This window comes from Haliaeetus albicilla, chromosome 10 (assembly GCF_947461875.1).
Source record: "Haliaeetus albicilla chromosome 10, bHalAlb1.1, whole genome shotgun sequence".
NCBI classification, from domain to species: domain Eukaryota; kingdom Metazoa; phylum Chordata; class Aves; order Accipitriformes; family Accipitridae; genus Haliaeetus; species Haliaeetus albicilla.
The window spans coordinates 22,222,390-22,241,193 of record NC_091492.1 but is presented as its reverse complement, the minus strand read 5'-3'; the positions used below and the strand labels follow the sequence as shown (position 1 = coordinate 22,241,193).

General features: G+C 45.7%; 1 protein-coding gene across 1 annotated transcript; it reads right to left on the bottom strand.

Annotated features, from left to right (window-relative positions):
* Positions 1 to 1,288: 1,288 nt before the first annotated feature.
* LOC104311323 (purine nucleoside phosphorylase) lies at positions 1,289 to 16,283 on the bottom strand. The gene is made up of 6 exons (XM_009927816.2): positions 16,099 to 16,283; positions 12,563 to 12,732; positions 12,144 to 12,247; positions 10,593 to 10,768; positions 6,889 to 7,079; positions 1,289 to 5,955 (listed from the first exon to the last, which is right to left on the bottom strand). The coding sequence occupies exons 1-6, from the start codon at positions 16,119 to 16,121 to the stop codon at positions 5,738 to 5,740; spliced, it is 882 nt and encodes a 293-aa protein (XP_009926118.1). The 5' UTR covers positions 16,122 to 16,283; the 3' UTR covers positions 1,289 to 5,737.
* Positions 16,284 to 18,804: the final 2,521 nt, after the last annotated feature.

Below are 18,804 nucleotides of genomic sequence, written 5' to 3'. Positions count from 1 at the left end.
GCCACACGTGGGGTTTGTCACTGGCTCCCGCACAGCCTGCCCAGGGGAAGCGTTGCCACGGCTACGAGGGGAAAAAAACCATAATTCAGATCCAGCAAGAAGGCTTGGCCGATAGAAGTGCTTAATTAAAGATGAGAAGAAGGCAGGAAAGTTCAGACATGTGCAGAGCAGGGATGGAGTGGTGGCAGGCAGCTGCAGGGAGTTATTGGGGGACTGCCCACCCTCTGGCTGCTGCTGCCTCTTGTTTTTGTCTCTCCACTGGGAGAAAAGGGGGTGCGAGGTGCTCCCCCCAATTTGCAGGGGGAGCAGGCTTGGGAACTGGGGGAGCTCAGTGCAATGGAGACAGCCCCAAGCCTGGTTTTAAGGCCATGAGGAGCTGGGGCAGGGCAGGATGCCAGACTCCAGGCATGGGAAGGGAGATGCTGTGTCAGCATCCCACAGGGAGAGCCAGGTTGGGACACGGAGCAGCAGGATGCCCTTCTCCTCCTCCCTGCCACACAACGCAGTCTTCAAGCACGCACAGAGGCACTGAAGGGCATCCTAGGTATTCAGTTCACATTTCCTGGGGTCTGGCATGGAGATGAGTCCCCAAAAAGCCTCCTTTTCCCATTACTGGAGCACAATTTTCCCCAGCAGACTCCACTGCTTTTCCGTCCCCCTCCCTCCAGAGCAAAGTTTTCCTGGGGGCTGAAAATGGACACCCACTGCCTCTGTGGGGCTGGGCTCAGGGATGTGTCCCCAAGCTGCAGGAGAAGGGGCACAGGGGAGTGTCGGGTCCCCAGCACTGGTCCATCATCTGCTCTGTGCTGAGCAGAGCCTCAGCCCACAGTGGGGATGGCTCTGGGTCAACAACCCAGCACTGTCACACTGCTCCAGGACACCCACCTCTCTGCTGATGAAGACCCCAGGTTGCTCCAAGTTGGTACCTGGGAGCAAAATCTGGGCTCCGGCCGTGCCCTGAACCCACTCCCTGCCGTCCCTGGGGAAACACTTCCTCGAGCTACCTCTGCAAAGCACCTGGTGGGTCAAGAAGGGCTCATTACTCCAGGAAGGGGTTTGCTAAGATTGAGAAAGAGAGTTTTAAAGAGGGCTGTGAAGCTTTGGGTGAGGAAAGCAAGTGGTGGTTGTTCTGTTAAAAGCCATCTCCCAGCATAGGTGTCCAGGCTCCAGGCACGGCAGGAGAGGATGTCCTCTCTGCAGGAGAAAAGGCTGGGTGGTCCCCTTCAGGCTTTGCCAACGTCCTGGCTCTTAAACCAAGTCCTATCTCAAAGTGCCATCAGATTTCGGAAATAACAGACCCTCACACTGCTTACAGAGTGAGGCTTTAATTCGGCAAGGAATTGAGATCGGCTCACTGCCATGACCTGCATTGCATCGCTCCCTCTTGCTCTGCGTATTCAGCGTGGCAGGGAAGAGTTTAATTCTTCCCAGCACATGAAATCTTTGCAGTGAAGACCTAAAGATTTTGGAAAAAAACCCCCACAAAACACCACACCACCACTACCACCATAGCAGAAACCCCTTAATTCAACTGCAGAGAATTAAGAGAAATGTCTAAAGGAATTTTGATAACTTGAAGGCAAAGCATATGTTCAGCTGCTGAGCTGAGACAGATAGCAGGTTTTTAAAAAGCTTTTTCGTTTACTTTTATGTAGAAAAGAGTGTAAACAGCGAATCTCACATAAAAGAAAGAGTCTGGGAAACCAAGCCTTGCAAAGGAAACGGGATGGATCGCACACTCAGATTTTTGGGGGGAGGTTGCAGGGTTGTTTCTCAGACAACAGCAGACATCTCTGCTTATAAACTCATGATATGGTCCAGCCAAGGGTTGTATCAGAGATTTCTCCTCTTGACATCACACCTTTATGTGAGTCACACATGAGGGCATCAATATAACATCTCCATCTTCTCCAGGGGACTGCAAGCAGCAGGACCCCATGACTTGAAAACTTTTCTCTGGACTGATGAGTAAGGAAAAAGAAAGGGCTAGTACAAAGGACTGGCTCATGAAACCATGGCTGTGAGAGAGTAAAGGAGTTGTGCCAGCTCTGCCCCGCACTAACACAGGTCTGCTATGGGTCCCCCTGCCACAGGTATGGCAGCATGGGACCCCCTGTGCTGGTGGCATTCGCTAACCAGGCAGCACCCGAGCTCATTGCTAACCATAGCCCTGAAAAAGTCAGGATCAGTCATGCAATTTGGGGTTCTCTTTTTCTACTTGCTAGGGTGGTTTGTTTTGTTTTGTTTTAAGCTTTTCATGCATCTTACAGCTTATCCTATGACCATAACAGCCTGAATTTCAGAAGCAGATAAATGGCACAGAGTACAGGAGTGAAAATAAGCCAAGGCTGTGTTATGATCTACTCATTTCAGCCATGGATGTTGTCAGAGACCACTAAGAGCACTAAATGAAATGCACAGCATCAAGGAAACCATGTCCTGCCTCCAGCACAGACGACTTGCTGCACTGTCACCACCACAGCCCATCATACCTTTCAGCTGCTCAAAAATTAGTTGAGGTCCTTTGGTTCTTGGTCTTTTTTTCCGAGAGTTCCTCAGCCCAGTGGGATCAGTAAGAAATACCTGTGCAAAGTGCTGGTCAAATGTTGGTCCCAATTATCCTGAGCTTTGGGCGCTGGTGCTCTGGTCCCCCAGGGCTGTCCTCCAGCCTGGGAGGTGGATGCAGGGCGTACAGCTAAATGACTCCTTTCTAGCTCATGGTATTGGCACAGCAAACAAAAACACTGTTTTCAGGATCACAGCAGGTTTTATTTCCTCCCTGTTTCTTCCCTACACATCTTCCCCGCCCTTGCATCATTGCCTTTCAGCTTTTTGAAACTCAGCAGCAGTAACCCCCCCCCCCAAATTGTATTAAAAGTATCTCCAAAATCAGATGAACCCACCTGTTAATTGTACTCCCCTTCTCTCCCCCAAAGCATGAGCAAGATCACTTCCAAGGTGCTCAGGGCATCTTCCCTTTCATCACTTACGGGGGCAAAAATCAGGACATTCATGCAGAGTTTGAGCCATCCAAGTCAACCTTGGACAGCAGAAAGAAGAGCCCCCCACTGTTTAAGGGCTCAAATGCTATTTAGAAAAATATTTCTTTAAAAACAGACATAGTTTGCCAAAGATTTAGTGGCAGGGTGATTTTCAGATTAAATTTTAAGTTGTATCGAGATACAAGTGCATGTATAGGTTTCACACTCTGCCTCTGGTACAGCTGGAGAGAGGAGCAGACCCAGCCTACTGAAAGCAGGTGCTGCTGCCAAGCTCCTCATCATCTCAAGCCTGGCTTAAGAAGCACCAGCACAACAGCAGGTTTTTTGGATGCTTCTCTTCACATTGCAGTCCAGCCTGACTCTGATTAAATAATGGAGCCTGCTGAAATCCCAGCCTTAGCTACTCTGGCTGCTCTCTAGCTACAGCTAGCAGCACAGCTGTCTTCCACTCACACTTGAGAGACTTTGTATTTACCAAGTATTAATTAGATGAATGTGAAGCACCATTTTCTAGGCAGGGGAAATTATCTGCTCTCTCTCTGCCCTGTAACAAGCCCATACTGGGACAAGTCTGAAAAGGCAGCAGGTAGAAGTGGTTCCTTCTTGCTCTGCACATCTGACACTTTTCATATTTCACTGCTTTTGCTGCCACCGTTGATGAGCACTTCATTCCTGCTAGACCTGAAAAGGCAATAGCCTTGTGGCAAAAGGAGCTGGAGTTCCTTTTGCATATTACCACCAGAGCTGGTCCCTGAGACTGTCTTGACAGTCAGACCCATCAAATGGAAAGAGCTGCTGTCTCAGAGGGCTCCTCCAAGTTTCAGGAGCTGCTGAACAAGTGACTCAGCCAGTAGAGCGCAGCCAACGAATCCTCCCCCTCCAGAAGTCCTCAAGACTAGGCTGGGCAGATATTTGTCTGGACTGCCCACAGGTAACTGCTCAGGAGAAGAGAAGAAGACAGCAGCCACCCCAAGATCTCTTCTACACCTGAAATGCTACCGTTTCATGGAAAACTTGCACAGCACAGCTCTGTTCCTCCTGGTGGCAACATTTGCACCATTAATACAGCAGTTGACACCAATGATTGCAGCATGAAGGGCTTCAAGCAAATGCCAATCCGGAAAAAACTCACCAGGCCACAACATCCTTTTGCGCTTGGAGCTGAAGAAATGTCATGGAAAGCTGAAGGCTGTGACGGAGGGCGACCATCAATGGAAAACAACTGATCAGCTAAATTTAGGAAGGCAGATTGGGAGCTCTCCATGACCAGTTGGGTGTCTTCAGTTCAGACCACTGTGTCAACTGAAAACATTTAGCTATGACAGTGATAGGCTTTATAGAGAGCTCCAAGATAAATGAAGGGAAAAAGGTTACCTAATAATTACAGTCACTGTTTCACATCCAGCTACATCCATGGCTCAGCTTGACCTTTAGGGAACAATAAATAATGTACCGTTCTGGTGAATAGTTGCCCTTCCTTGACAGACCATCAGCATACTGGTAAAAAGAGAGCATGGTGGCCTCTCCTCTTTGTCCTTTACTCACTGCTAGGCTCAATTTCTTCATGTAAGAGGACCAGGAAATTCAGAAAAATATCATATCTGTTCCAAAATAATTTCCACTGTAATTTCATTTCATTAAACTCCACAAACCATTGGTGCCCGAACATCTGCTGCATCTCCCCCCAGCAGAGCAAAACTGGGGTGAAACTCTGGGTCAAACTGATCTCTCTGTCCTGGGACACCAAAAGGTAAGTGGTCTCCAGTGTAAGTGGCTCAAGCTGCTGATCTCCAAGACATCCAGAAACAGAAGGAACAAACCCAGGCAGAGCTGGACCTGGATCCTGTTTCCAGCTTGGCCACGCTCACACCATGAATCGACAAGTCATGCCTCGTGCCTGAGCTGCACTTTTACACTGTTAAATAGGGCAATAGTGATTCAAGGCTGGAAACAGAGCAGAGGTGTGAAGGGGTGTTGGGGGGCAAGTTGCATTGTAGCAAACAGCTACTGAGCTCTGTGGCTGGTCATGAAGAGCCAAGAAGTGAGCAAAGAGAGGGCTTTCTGGGGAGACCACCTAGGATGGTAAGGGAACACAACCCCATGCACTGGGATGCAGTGGCTTTCCAAGCTCTAAAATCAATTGCAATTCACCTGCTCTGCAGCATTGCTTGTTCCAGACAGATCTCATCTTTAGCCTACCCCATTTTATGTATCCAGGTCCTCACCCAAAACTCAGAGCCTTTTTGTGGACTTCCACTAGCTTCAGATCAGGCCCTACCAAAACATGCCCAGTGGGCACCAAGGCCTGCGACCAGCTCTTGACCTGGCTCCTGGCATAGGGGCTCAGCACAAGAAGGGAGCAGACACTCAGGGGCAGGAGGGTGCTGAGCTGAGAGAGGCTGCACAAGAAACACCAAATGCTCTCAGTGGAATGAGGGGGAGCTGGAGCTCATGGTACCAAGGGGCTCATTGCTGACATATGGGTTTGGGAATCTGTCAGAGGTCAGACTCTGTTTAAGTGCCAGAAAGCTGTTTTGGTCACTGGCTACTAACAAGGGGATCATTCTGGCAAAACTCGAAGCAAACCTCTGCGCCTGACCAGCTAAAGCACAGGGACGAAGATCAAAAGGTCTATTCAAAATCAGGAGAGCAGAAGGGGAGAGTCTCACTGACAGCTCTCCCCCAGCACTCACTAGTGTTCACATGTTATGATATGAATGATAAATGGCTGGAGGTCACGGAGAGTTTGTGCTTTCCCCCAGCTTGCCAATGAGGTGCGTGACCAGTTTCTGCAGGGCTTCAGCCCGGACCACCGAGATGCGCAGCACTTCCTCGTGGTTGGCTTTCTCTTGACTGTTGTAGTTCATCACCACTTTGTTGGTGATGAGGGAGATCCCAAGGACTCGGAGGCCACAATGCCTGGCTACAATTACTTCTGGGACAGTGCTCATGCCTACGGTAGGAGAGGAAAGGACCAGGATGAGTTAGGATTTACACAAAACCAAGATCTCTCCAAGGCTGCAAACCACATCCTACCTTCAGCGCATGCCCTTGTCTCATCCCCCCACAGCCCTCTCTTTCTGAGCTATGTAATAGTTAAAGGCTGCGATACTTGTAAGGCTGTAATAGCTGTAGCACCACAGTTACAACCCTGCTCAGCACAATAAACCTTCCACTTTTGATTCCTGCATGCTGTGTCTCTCTCCCAAAGACGTGTCAGACTGCTTGCAGCCTTGCTAAGAGAAGTACTGATGTGCTGTGTCATTTGGCTCTTCTCTTCCTCAGCTAAAAAAGCTATCGCAAAGAAAAACGGCTTTGTGGGAAGCTGAGCTCCTTTCCTCACGCACAATAAATCTGCAGATATTAATGAACAGACTTCCACGAGCCAGGAGTCAAGCTGGAGGAATCTTATGGATCATGTTTCTTACCTTCCTCATATGGAGTTGGGAAGGTATCCATAATTACCATCCCTAAACAATCAAGACTCTTATGGAGGGCTGTTTTGTAGGGAAGAGGCACAGTGAAAATCCTTACAGTGTCAGAATTTTAAAAATAATAGAAAAGGACTTTATTCCTGATTGGGCCCCACTCAGTCCTGCTGAAGATGAGCCATCTGAGCGTGGGAGATTTGTGTTTGGGAAATAAACACAACATTGTGCTGGGATCCCTGCCCTGGGCAGCCATAAGCACAGAGACTTTCTGCAGATCCACCCTAGGAGCCGCACTAAGCCACTGCAGAACTAAGCAGAAATACACAGAGCTCCTTTCTCTAGGCCCAGGAGAATTAGATGAAGAGTCAAAGACAGAAGAAAGTCAGCCTTGAGCAGAATGAACTGTTTAATCCACGTGCCCAACCAACCCTATCAGCCCAGCCCAGGCAGCTTACCTACAGCATCCCCTCCCAGCGCATGCAGTGCACGGCACTCGGCAATAGTTTCATAGGAGGGACCGGCCTGCAGACAGTACACTCCTTCTCGGACGAAGCTCAGAAAGCCCAGCTCCTGTGCGCTCTCCATTGCCAGACTGAGCAGATCTTGTTCATAAGCATCTGACATGCAGGGAAACCTCACTCCAAACCTGCAAGGCAGTAAAGGGCACAGCCACGCTGATATTGCTACCACTACCTTCCCTCCATCAGAGTTCAGAGATGCTCATCCTTTGGAGAAAAGGGAAATGTTAAGGGCAGACCAGCCACAGATGCAATCTCTCTCATCCTGGCCTCATCATCAGATACTTCTCCCATCATGACATTCCTGCTAGACCTAATCGCCCAAGACCCTCAGCATGCAGAGGTTATGGCTGTTGGAAGGTCTGGCACCGCTTTCCTGCTGCACAAACCCTCCTGGAGTGGTCTTTCCAAGGACTCCTGTCTCCAGGGAGCACTGATGGCCCGTTCTCTCTCTCCCCAATAACTGCCCACTGAGACTTTTAAACATTGTCCATCAGACAGCTGCTGCCCTTCGCTTCTCCTGCACAACAGCTTGCAGGTGGGCTCGCTGTGGCACCGAGTCCCAAAGGCTGTCCCCAGTGCGGGGTTTGAGCAGGGCCTGATGGACCATTGGTCGCTACATTTAAGACTCATTGCAGCAGGCAGCTACTAAACCAGGCTCATGGCCAGGGATGCCCTGTGCCACAACAGCAAAGGCTGTTCTATCCCCGCATTGACATCCACATACTCGAAGCAAGAAACACAGAGTTGGATCCACCGGGCAAATCACATGAGACTTGAGTCATTCTCCCTAACTGTCTACATTAGACCAGTTCGAAGGGCCTCAAGGAATGACTTTCTTGGGGAGGCAAAAGAACAAATCTTGCTGGTCAGAAAATACATCACAGGAAAAGCATCCAGTTCTGTATTTGGTTCCTGGCACAGCAAGATCACACTAAGCACAAGCTTGGAGACTCTTCTAGGACAGAAGGGCAATCCAATTGCCCATTTGAGATGCCCCAGTAAGTTCTGCCTTCCCCTCAGCTGCCCATCCAGAGCATGCCCACGTCCTGTAGGTCTTATATTGCAACTGCCAGCCCCGGAGAACCGTTACTGGATACTCCACAGAGTGTCAGATGGTATTAGATGTCTACATTTAGGCAATAACATCCCATTCCAAGTGTCCTCTTTTGCAGGGAAATGGGGAGAGTAGCATATGTGGGAGCTCCAAGGCCATATTTTAGGTAGCCTTCATCCTGTGCTTCAAGGCTGGGTCTCTTGCTTGCTTTGGATCTTAAGATAACAGCTCAGTCCTGTTCCTGACTGAGCAAATCCTACTATTGACTCAGGGAGAGCAGAAGTACCTGGCCAAGACTGGTGTGCTGCTGCTGAAGAAATCTGGAAAGCAAACTCCCAGCCATGTTCACCAACTCAGTTTGGTAGGAATGGACCAGGTCCCTCATTTAGGCTATGAAAGCTCCTGCTTGTTTTCATGTTCTTCCAGCTGAATGTTTAGGGCAGTAGCTGGCTTATTTTACATTTCCAAACACTGAAGTGTTATATAAATGAAAAACAAACTTTCCCATCTGGTGTAAGGTAATAAGTATTCATCACCATGAAAATCGCTTCTCTTTCCTGAAGGATGGCCAGCAACACGGAAGCCAATCTCTAAGTTATTAAATTCAGTCCTCAGATTCTTGCACTATATCCCCTTTCCACATCACTTCATTGCCTTTAGTTTTACTCTGCTGTGCTTAGATAAATGCTTCCTGGTGGCTGAGCTGCACTAGATTTTAGGAGGAGTTTGCTCAGCTAAAGCTCTGCAATACTTCAAAGCTGATTCATAAAGACCTTTTGCCCATTTTGATGCCTTGGTCAGCAGTACAAAAGTCACCTCCCAGAGCACTGCAGTCTTCACCAGGAAGCTGCTTTTGGGAGGCAATGAGACAGTTATGCTGCCTTTGAATGTTTTCCAGATGCAGTTACTGTTTGGTTGGTGTTTCTCCTCCTGTTCCAGAGCAATTATGCAAGTCCAGAGAGCTTTAAACACTCTTCCATGTGGCTTCTGTGCTTTTGATCGTTCTTTCCTGCAACCCACACCAACACCTATGAAGATGTAAAGATGTTCCACTTCAGATGGGTACTGTCCTCTTGCCATTTGAATGACAGAACAATGTTTATTTCTCGTGAGGCAGTTGCTAGCACCTTTCAGATTTCTTCAGTAGCAGGAGCCAGGTCTGGCATTACATCAGGAAGGAACTAACTGTAACTGGAAGCCAGGCAGACCACCTTACTCTCAGCCAGAGCTTTCTTTTTGGAAAGATCCCAGGACAGTCCAGATGCCTGTCCTGCAAACACGTCCTTTTTTCAAGGTGAAGGTACCAACCCAACAACAAATTTAACCATCTTGTTACCTAAACTCACTCTTTGCTCATAAACTACCACCTCCTTCCTTCACCACCTCCGTTGCCTGTCCTCTGGCTTCACACATCTGGCTTTCATCTGGCTTCTCTCCTGCCAGCTTGGTTAGGAAATAATTCTTGCTACTGTTATCTCCTTATCACAACCTAGCCTCTTTCTTTCTTGCCATAAGGCTCTGACAGCCCTGGATCTTTATTGCTTCCATGTTGACTTTCCTGATACCTGATGTGCTCTCCTTTGCTCAGCCTGAATCTGCAGTGGATGTGTCCTCATGCTCTTTTTAGCCCCATTTGAGACCCAAGGGGCTTCTTTTTGTAAACACTGGGCCACCTGGCATGCCCCTCTCAGTGCTATGACCTTGCTGGTGCTGGTTGCCTTCCACCCTACCAGTCCGATGGTGCCTTGGGAGGGTTTTAGGATCATAGATTAATTTGGGTTTGAAGGGACCTCGAGGTCATCTAGTCCAACCTCCTGCTCAAACCAACTCTATGTCTGGTGGCAACTGCAGTCCAGGGGTGAGGATGTGTTACAAGCCCCACTTTACAGTCCATAAGATTAAAATCCTGCTACACAGCTAGTACAGGAAACCTGATTTCCCAGCTCAGCCAGCAGCAGGTCACTCTGGTAGATCTAGAGGTCTCCCAAGAGGCTGCCAAGACAACCACCTCTCATCAGACTGATGCCTTCAGTGAATACATGGTGTTAACAAAGGCATCCCAGTTTAATGACCTGGATACAAGGGTGGTTATCAGGAGATTTAGAGGTTTTACCTTTGCTCTGCTATCAGCTTACTGCCTAGCCTCTGTTGTATCAGTTCCATCACACCAGAAACAGCTGTTGACAAATGCAGGCTGGAGACACCACAGTCCACCAGATTGCTCAATGAAGAGGAACTAGCAGAGAAAGGGACTGACAAGAAGAGACAGCAGTGGGTCTTTTTAGCAGACGGTACAGCTGGCCATGTCAGGAGAAGGATGAGAAGCCTACTTTTAGAAAACAAAACCTTCTGGACGTTTGCGTATAAACTCCTCATAGGCTTGTAAGAGCAAGCAACAGCCAAGGAAGGGTGTTTGGGGAAGGCAGGGCAGGTGGCACAGCACGCACAGTTATTGCTTTAACTTTTGCCTCGTGGGTACCTGGAGCCAAACCAGTAAGTATTTGCCAGCAGGCACAACTGGCAGTCCTCGCCTGCAGCTGGAGGAAGAAAGGCTTAATTGGTAACACAGCTGATGCCTTCTTACCTCTCATCGTTTGGTCCACGCAGTGGATTCTGCCCTCCCAAGCCGAGCATGCTGATGTGATCTCTAATGAACATGATGTCCCCCACTTGGAAGTGGGGATTCAGTCCCCCAGCAGCATTTGTGACAATCAAGATCTCCACCCCCAGGAGAAAGAAGACTCTGATGGGAAAGGTGACCTGCAAAACAAAAGGCACATATGCAGTAAGTATTGTAAATCATAGACAGCTACTACTACTACATTTGTAGTATTGCAATTTGTGGACAGCTTACATGACACAGAGAAGGGTCTGTATGAGGCTACAAGGAGACAAAACATCTTCTCCAATTTTAAATTTTCCTCTAATTTAAACTGAAATAATTTAATGGTTTTTTTAAACATATTAAAAACTAATTTTGAAATGAATACCTTTACAATTCAAGCCCACATTTCCTACAGTTGTACTAAGGTCAAATAAATGTGGTACAAAAAGAATATACAGATAGTTTTTCCTCACTGCCAAGATCTTGCAGAGATCAAACCACTGTGCTGATTGAAGTAACTACTTATGGACATGGAGCGTAACTGATAAACCAGCTTTTTACAGCAGTGATGCATTTCACAGAAACTTAGAGATTATTTTATTCATGTTCACTTCAGCGACCTGCTTATCCAAAGTTAAGGAACAATTGGGAACTGGAAAAAAAATTTAAGAAGTTTGATTTTGAGGAGTCAAGAAGGAATCAGGATATCTACTACCTCTAAAATGCTAAAGAAGATGTGAGCAGAAAATTTCCTAACTACATAACACTTCTTTAAGAAATGAGTTAATTGTAATAGACAAACATGTTTTGATAAACCTAGTTTTGTATCAAGTGTATTTAAAATAGGCTTTTTTTCTATAAAAAGTTGAGTGGTGCCAAGTATTACAGTTCATATCCAAATACAAACTGACCTCAGCCACAATTAAAACCTCAAAGCTATCCAAATAAAAAAGGACATACAAAACTATCAGCCAGTAAATAAGAACTATTATTGGTGTTTCCAACAGAAATGTACATACATGCATGTTAGATAATACTTGAATATTCACATAGTTCTGTATGTTAACTGGGAGAGTATACCAAGTTACACTAGCCAGAGGTTTTTTTCTAGGGGAAAAAAAAAAAAAGTAAACTATACAAATGCAAAAGAAGATTAAAATAGATTATACTTATCACTCAAAGTTTCCTGACTGCTGTTTTAAATCATGATTAAAATGAGGGTTAAACTGTGTAAATCCATCTGCCTTGTATGATACATGATTTTGCCCTGTGAGCATAGCAGGGCTAGCCACTTTGTATGGCTGCACAGCATCAGCTTCACCTAGCAGAAGCTGACTACCTCTTGATTTGAGCTCTCAATTTTATTTTTGGGGGAGAAATCTAAAATCTAAGCAAGATTCATTGCAAGAGCCATCTAAGTTCACTGCAAGAGCTAACCTTCTGCAGCTAGATATCAAAGCAAGCAGTCACTTTTGCATCTTTTACAACATATCTCTCCCTACGTGAATGATTTTCTTAAGGAGAACTCACCGTGCTGACAGAGTATCCTTCATAATAGTGGAAACGTCCCTGCATACACACACAGGGCTGTCCACTCAGGTCCCCAAACACCAATCTGCCAATGTGCCCTGCAACTGGATAATAGTGCCGTTTTAGTTACAGGTCTTGAGGTCTTTGACTTTAGAGGGATTTGTCAGTTGATGACTATGCATTACAGTGCGGCCAAGTGCTGTGAAACCGGGAGCTGAAAGTTAAATAAATATCATAGCACAGAAATATGTGGGGGTTTGGTTTTTTCTTTTTTTTTTTTTACTGTGAACACACTTTCACCAGTGAGAGACTGGTTTGCAGACCAATGCCAAGTGGTGTGTGTTGACTTGAGTTATCTCACTGTAAGGCTGTGGCAGGCTGCCGATGGATGGGAAGCTGATGCCCTCGGTTGTGCTAACCTGTGCTCTGTGGGAAGTGAGGGATGTCCTCACACGGAAAGATTGTCTTGTTATCCAACACATCAGCCAGACCTCCCAGTCCAGATCCGCAGATGATGGCAGTCTTCGGGCGCTGGAAGGTGCGGGCACGTAACCAATCCGCTGTTTCCTTATATGCCTCATAGCTATTTCTGCAGAAGGAGAACAGGTCAGTGAGGCTATCAACCCATCCAAAGAACAAGCTTCAAAGGATAAAAGCCCTGAAAACGTGCAAAGAAGAAGAAATTTCATTTAAACTAAAATAATAGGAGCTTCACTGCTATTATTGAAGATGTTTCACTTTTAATCTCATATTTTACCCCTGGCCAGACAGAAATCATTTGAATCCTCTTTGCTGGTTTCATTCTATAGTGGCAGAATAGCTAATGATACCTAGATCATGGAAATGTCACAAGGCATAACCAGTCCTGCTTCTGATGGGCTCTGGTCTCTCCTGAGTTACTAAAGGAATGCAAAAGCACAGTTAGACTGAGAAATTGCAGCCTATATGTGTGTGTACAGGGATGTCCAACCTGTGGTGGAGAAATACAAGAGGACGGAAGTCCAAGGGCACCTGTACAGCACTGCTGGGATGCTGAGCTGATGAAGGAGTAGACACTGTCCTCTGCAATAGGTAGACTACTGGGACATGGAGCAAGCATCATCTACAGAGATGGAAAACCCAATCTTCCTAAGTGTTGAGCATCATCAGCTCCCAGTGCTTCCTTCTGGGGCTGGTAATGCACCTCAAACATCCACCTTCTCCATATGTTGTGGTTTCAGTACAGGAGGCAAACATGGAGATCTCATTCATCCTCTCCTCTCCCACAGGTGGGCAGTGGGTCACAACCGCAGTCTAGTCCTAGGCGAGAGGCCCAATGACATCAGTCTACATCAAAACAAACGAAAACCAGGAATTTGGGCTCCTGGGCTTATGCTGTCTGATTTAAGAGGGGGACTGCTCAAATACCTTGGCAAAAAAATGTCTTATCCAGTGCTAAGGGACATTGCTAGAAGGTGGGATAGAAGCTGGCATTACACTGCGTGTTGTGTACATGTCTCATGGGTAGAGAGAGGACTTCAATTTTTAGGTCTGTCAGTCCAGTATTCATCAGATGCATTAATCACAGTTTTGGAACACAATCAATAGCAAAATAATCCCATAATCCTATTTCCTATAGGACAATGCAGATATTTTCTGAAAGTCAATATCAAGGTTGACCAGAAACTCTCTTCAAAAGCAAGGGTACTGACAGCATTTCTTGATGGTGACTCAATCGTTACCATTGATGAGTAGAACTAATGACTGTATGTGGTAGAGGACTGGGTCATGGCACGAACCAACACAGGTAGGGGCAGCAGCTTCTCTATGTGACAAGCTGATCTGCTTATTAAGGGGTGACAGAATCAGGTACTGCGAGGTTGAAGGTGATGTAAAATTGACTGGAGATGCTGATAAGCAGTCACTGTCTGCTTCATAAATGTTTTGGTTTTTTGGTTTTTTTTTTTTGAAAACAAGTCTCTTGTTTCCAGAGGTGCAAACCTCAGTCATGTTGTGATTCTGCTGTCTGCAGCCTTAGAGGACATACAGAAAAGCTTTCAAAGTGGTGCTCTACGATCCAGGAAGTCTTGGACCATTGACGAAGAGGATTTGACTGTCAGCATACAACAGGCTCCTCTAACTGCAGTATCATGTATTCAAATAAAGGATCTCAGTTCTATGTTTTTTCTTTCTTTATACTGACAAGGTAAGTAGTTATTGCACAGGTATCTTCTGTGAGCTTTTTCATCTCCTAGCTGCCCAGCTCCTGCTATAAGTCTTGTCCAATGTCTGATACATCAAACTTATGGTCCTAGTTACAAACTGTGATGTCAAAAATACCCAAGTATGTCATAAGCCTGCGATCCAATGAGAAGAAATAACTTCCATATTCACACATTAAAATGAAGAGTCATTTAGCTGAAATACTTTTCAAAGGAAAAGTCTGGAAACAAGAAAGAGTATATTTACCATAACATATTGTTGCATTTTCCAAGTGTACCATGAGCTCTTGAAATAAGCAAAAGCTATTAAAGTGACACTAATGAAGCCTACACTTGACTGACTGTATTATCCCTTGCTCCCAGAGAAAAGCTTTAAAAGTGCTTTACATGCATTAATGAATGATTCCCCCCCAATTTCTCTGTTGAATAACTGTAATCCTCGTTTAGAAATCAGAGGGAACCAAGAGAATTTAAATGTAATACCCAAGCTTTTGACGTACCTGTGGCAGGCACAAGAAAAGAATGAGGTCACCAGGATCTGCTCTTCCTCTTGACAATTAATCTCCTTTTTTTCAGTATTTTTTAAAAAAAGGTGCATCCAGCCTTGCAAAATAACACTAAAGAATGGATATTATTCCTATATCCCCAGAAATTTTAGGAGTGTGGGATGAACCCCACGCAATGTTTGATGAAGACATTGAGATTGACTGAGCTGTGCCGAGTTTGAAGGAATTTTTTTTTCTTCTAAACAGAAGATGTTAAAATATTTCTTATCCAGAGAAGTAAAACTCCAGTGCTGTGTAACTCTCCTTGCCTGAAAGGAGCTTCGGCAGGTGTGGATGGGCCTTGCAGAGCCCTCTCCATCCCAAAGTCTTTGGACCTGTCAGAGCTGTCCCCAGTGCTGAGAGCACAGTGATGCCAAAATTAATCTGCAGTGCCCTGCTTACAGTATTTAGTTATCAAAAATCTTCTGGATGCACAGCATCAAAAGGGACCAGCAGGCACAGATAATTTCTGAATACGAAGGAGACAGTACCTGCTCGGCAGGAGTGGAGGGGGAGTTTGACCTATGGGTCACCAAATGCAACGTTTAGGCTGGGACTGCATGAGCCCAAGATCTGTGCAAGTTTTTGACAGCCTGAATTAGTACATGTAGCACAAAGCCCCTTATAGCTACTCCATGTCCAACAATGCACACCTAATAATAGTGCTCGGTAGCATCGCTTTGGATTAAATCACAGGATCAGCTGAAAACACAATCCCCTTTATTGCGATTGCTGTCATCCACTGGAGAAACGCATCTGTTGCGAAACACAGGACTGTTGCTGATGACAGATCTTTTATGGCATGAAAAAACCCCACTCTCATTGTGCTTCTAGGTTGGTTGAAAGCAAATCCATGCAAAAAGCAGACATATCCCCCCAAACAGATAAAGCATTAAGTTTCAGAGGGGCATACCACCATACATATTTGCAGTGTATGCCTTTCCACACTGTGATATTTGCCTCTTCTGGCCCATAACCTCTGCCAAGGTCACCTGCTCATTGCTATATTTCATAACATCAGCACCTGACACAGGCAGATGGCCAGATTCCTCTTCAATAATAAGATGTTTACTTCTGAGCAGCGCTTGTCTGACATTTATTGAGTGCCCAGTAGGAAGAAGAAGAAAACGAGACAAGGAAAAGCGATGCCATTTTGCTAGCCCCTTCCAGCTTAGATGGCTGTGCATCCCCTGTTTCATTGCACCTTACCTGTCTTCCTCAGCATAGGCCATCCTCCTCCTCTCTGGTTAACCGAAAGGGGACGGTTGCTGGAAATGGAGCTGCAGAGTTTTATTTGACCAAAGAGCAGAGGCCCATTGAACCTGCAGAAGCTGCTGCTGTCTCTGGCAGTGAGTCAGGGCGGTGTGTCCCAGCTTCCCTCTGCTTTCCCCTGAGCATCTCTAATCCCTGAGTAGGAGGGGCATGTTCAGGACATCTGCTTTTCTGGTCTCACATGACACACATGGTCATGACACATATGCTCTAGAGCTCTGCAGAAAGCTTACACGTGCACACACACACTTCATAATGCAGATTAAGCCTAGAAAGTTCATGTGCGCACACACAACTTTCCAGCAGCTGCCCAGAGAGGAGCAGCTGACAGTGGATCTGCATAGATTTGCACACTCTTGCGTCAACTGGGAACCAGCTAGCAGCTGGAGTCACCTGCTCCTTTACAATTCAACCCCCTGGGAGCATGGCATGAGCTCACTGGGAGCGTGCAGACTCTGCGAGATGAACTGCACCACCTACTATTGCAACAACCAACGAGACTTTTCCGTATCTCACATCATTCTCTTCCTGTTCTTTCATGGCTACCAGAGGCAACATCCCATTAGCTCCCCCCTGGTTTTTTTTGTTCACATTTAATTGCCTCACCCATCTGAAAAGGAAATAGTGCCTTGAGATATGCCAAACCTCTGTTCAGATGATTATATTATGGAAGACACAGGAAAAAATTCAGGGCCCCCACCATCTACCCCTCCAATTTTATTTATTATTTCCATTTTATATGGAAATAAAGCTTAAAGCAACCTTGCCATATGGGTCTGTCCATGTAACAGCGTCTGATCCCGACAACTGATGTGAACCACATTTTACAGAGCCATAGATGTTTCCAAGACAATCCAATGCCAAAAAAAAGGTATGAAAATTGGTGATGAGTAGAGATTTTATGTGCCCCAGGTAGAAGGCTACAGCTACAATAGGCACTCATAACTTACCAGATCAAGAAAGGTCACAGGGGAATAGAATTTATAAATATCCCAAGAAGGGAGAAAACCTTAATCAGAGCTTGTCAATTCCTAGACAAATCAGCCAGGCAAAAAAAAAACTTAGAAAATTGGGCTACACCAGTTTCAGGTCTCATAGTATTTCTTATTACTTGTTATTATTCTTACTAATAATATTTATTATTATTCATGTTTGCTTTTTGGTCTTGGAGACCCCACATCAAACATTCCCTTGGTTCCCCCAGGAAACTCTCTCAGAGAACTTGAAAGTCAAATGAGGTAATAAACATAGGCAGGAAAACCTGGGCATTTTTAGAGAGAGAGATACTTCACGTTGGAAAGCAGAAATGTACAATGTTGCCCGTGATTCCAGCACAGGCTGTGAGTCCATAACAACCAGCAGGATTTAGGCATCATGTGTAGCAGCAAGTGCTGTTGATAACAGGTATTTGTTGAGATACAATTGGCACTCAAGAAACAGAAAATGGATCAGAACAGAAACTGTAAGTACCCTTTCCCCTCAAGTTCTTGACCTTCTCCCTTTCTTTCTCATGTTCATACTTCCACTTCTTGTTTACTTTCTCTTCAAAAACTTAAAATGCCTCTTCTACAAAGATCAGCGGGTACGCATGCTGCCACTCCAGCAATCAGTGGTACATTGCTGCACTGGCATGGTGCACCCTGCTTTCAGTTTGCTGGGGGCAGTGGAAAATCAGCATTAAGGACCTAAAGTTGCTCTATGATCTTCACTTCTATCCCCTCTTTCTCATTCTGTTTTTACCATGATCCCCCTCCTTTTCAGATATATCTCCTTTTTGTCATTCTCTCTCATCCTTGTCTGTCTTAGCCATCTCTGTCTCTGCCTCTTTAGTGTATATTTGTCTTTCCCTTCAGCATCGTTTTTCTGTACAAAACACAGTAGGCTGATAGCAGAGATGGTTTTAGGTAGATTTAACTGCATCAAACTGTGTGTCTAAAAAGGCCTCACACTGCTTGCCTTCCTTCACCAGCCAATGTGCCAAAGGACCGCGCAAGTCACCGTCACCTCAAGCAACATCTGCCTAAAGCCAGGGTCTTAGAGCCACTTCCCAGCTCCCTCAAGTCTTTTTGCCCTCTGGAAATCCATGCTCTTTTTGCCAGCACTCAGGACTTCTTTGAAAGCCATTATTTGCTCCCATCAAATGAAATGGTAGAGCAATGTTAGGCCCTTAATGCTAATTTTCCATACAGTTCTTTGGTATCAGCAGAGTTCTGATGCCCCCCAGATATGTTCCCTTCTTTAGGCTTAATCTGATTACATTCATTAATCTGATTCTTTTTTGCAAAGCAGACAAGAGAGATCAGACAGCCTGAGAGCTCTTCCCAATTTGTTCTCATCTAAGACAATCTCCTCCCTAGTTTGGATTTACACAGAAAACAGGATTATCAAAAAGGGACCATTTTATCTATCTTTCTGCAGTAGCTGTTATTTAACAGCAACAAAAATTACTTGAGTTTTAACCTGCAATGCTGCATTGGCTGGACAAGTACTAGATAAAGGTTCGCCCTACTAGAAAAAAAATAATTTAGGCATTGAGGGCATTCATGCCAATAACACTGTAGAGAGGATAATTAAGCTTCAGTTCCTGTACAAGTACTCCAAAGCAGATTTATAAAAAAAAAAAAAAAGTTATTGAACAGATTG

Bases quoted from the DNA above. Each gene is read 5' to 3' on its own strand.
- LOC104311323 (XM_009927816.2), bottom strand. From the start codon at position 16,121: ATGGCCTATGCTGAGGAAGACAG. The intron at 12,248-12,562 runs GTTAGCACAACC...ACTATTATCCAG, and splicing joins TCACTTCCCACAGAGCACAG to TTGCAGGGCACATTGGCAGA. The intron at 7,080-10,592 runs GTAAGAAGGCAT...ACTGCCTTGCAG, and splicing joins CGTGGACCAAACGATGAGAG to GTTTGGAGTGAGGTTTCCCT.